The sequence below is a fragment of the Thermobia domestica genome, chromosome 10 (assembly GCF_964235325.1).
Source record: "Thermobia domestica chromosome 10, izTheDome1.hap1.1, whole genome shotgun sequence".
In the NCBI taxonomy this organism is placed as follows: Eukaryota; Metazoa; Arthropoda; class Insecta; order Zygentoma; family Lepismatidae; genus Thermobia; species Thermobia domestica.
In genome coordinates, this window is record NC_137463.1 from 88,934,827 (window position 1) to 88,935,863 (window position 1,037).

Genomic DNA, 1,037 nt, shown 5'->3' on the forward strand with positions numbered 1-1,037 from the left:
TTAGTTCACCAAGAAAATCAATCCATCGCTTGAGTGTTGCACCCAACGTTAAAAGAAGTTCGCTGAGTAGGATATTGCGGGTGCTTGAGGTTAAGGCGTACAGTATGAAGATTGTACATAAATAACATGATGATTTCAGTGCCAGAATTTTATTTTGTAACTGGTTGATAGACAAATTAAATGAAAATCCCATATAGTCAGATGAAGTTTTTTTTTTTTTAATGGAACGCTGTCTTCGTCACATGAACGGTTCTTGGGACCCAGTCCACCGGCGAAAAGAATTGAACGCTGTGCAGATCAAAAGGGTATTATGGTGTGGATGGGACAAACAGCAACTGGTGTAATAGGACCGTTTTTCTTCGAAGGAAACGTTAATCAACTTACATACCAAAATATGTTGCGAGAATTTCTTTTCCATGAACTTGATCCCTTAAATCTTGATCCACACAATGATATGTGGTTTCAACAGGATGGTGCTCCAGCACATCGTACTAGGGCAGCATTGCAAATTTTAAGAGGAAGGTTTGGAAACCGTTTAATAAGTATAGTTTCTGATATTGAGTGGCCAGCTGGAGGTCCTGATCTAACCCCATGCGACTTCTTTCTATGGGGCTTTCTTAAGCAACAAGTTTATAAAACTCCTTCAGTAACACTTGAAGAACTTCGACGATCGATACAGCGTGCCGTTAAACAGATAACTCCAGATACTCTTAAAAAAATCTTCACGAAGACACTTATACACAGAGTGAACTTAAGTTTAGCACATCACGGAGATCACGTGGAATAAATTGCAAAGTACTAAAAAGATTTACAGTCTACAAGGACGTCAGTGTGTGTTGTAGAGGTAAGACAATATTTCAAATATTTCTGTGCAATAAATAGCTATTAATATGTTTCAATAAGAAAAAAACCATTTCGAATGCAGTTTTGCAAGGCTAAGTAATTAACACAAGGTGGGACTCATACCATGTTCAATTCATTGTTTTAAACATCACCGAAACATATTTACCATTGCCTGCAGCATCTGAATTACAAAA

At 37.5% G+C, this 1,037-nt stretch overlaps 1 protein-coding gene across 1 annotated transcript; it reads left to right on the top strand.

Moving 5' to 3' along the window:
• Positions 1–310: 310 nt before the first annotated feature.
• LOC145661539 (uncharacterized) lies at positions 311–787 on the top strand. The gene has a single exon (XM_081726861.1). The coding sequence runs from the start codon at positions 311–313 to the stop codon at positions 785–787; it is 477 nt and encodes a 158-aa protein (XP_081582987.1).
• The last annotated feature ends 250 nt before the right edge of the window (positions 788–1,037 follow it).

Bases quoted from the DNA above. Each gene is read 5' to 3' on its own strand.
- LOC145661539 (XM_081726861.1), top strand. From the start codon at position 311: ATGGTGTGGATGGGACAAACAGCAACTGGTGTAATAGGACCGTTTTTC.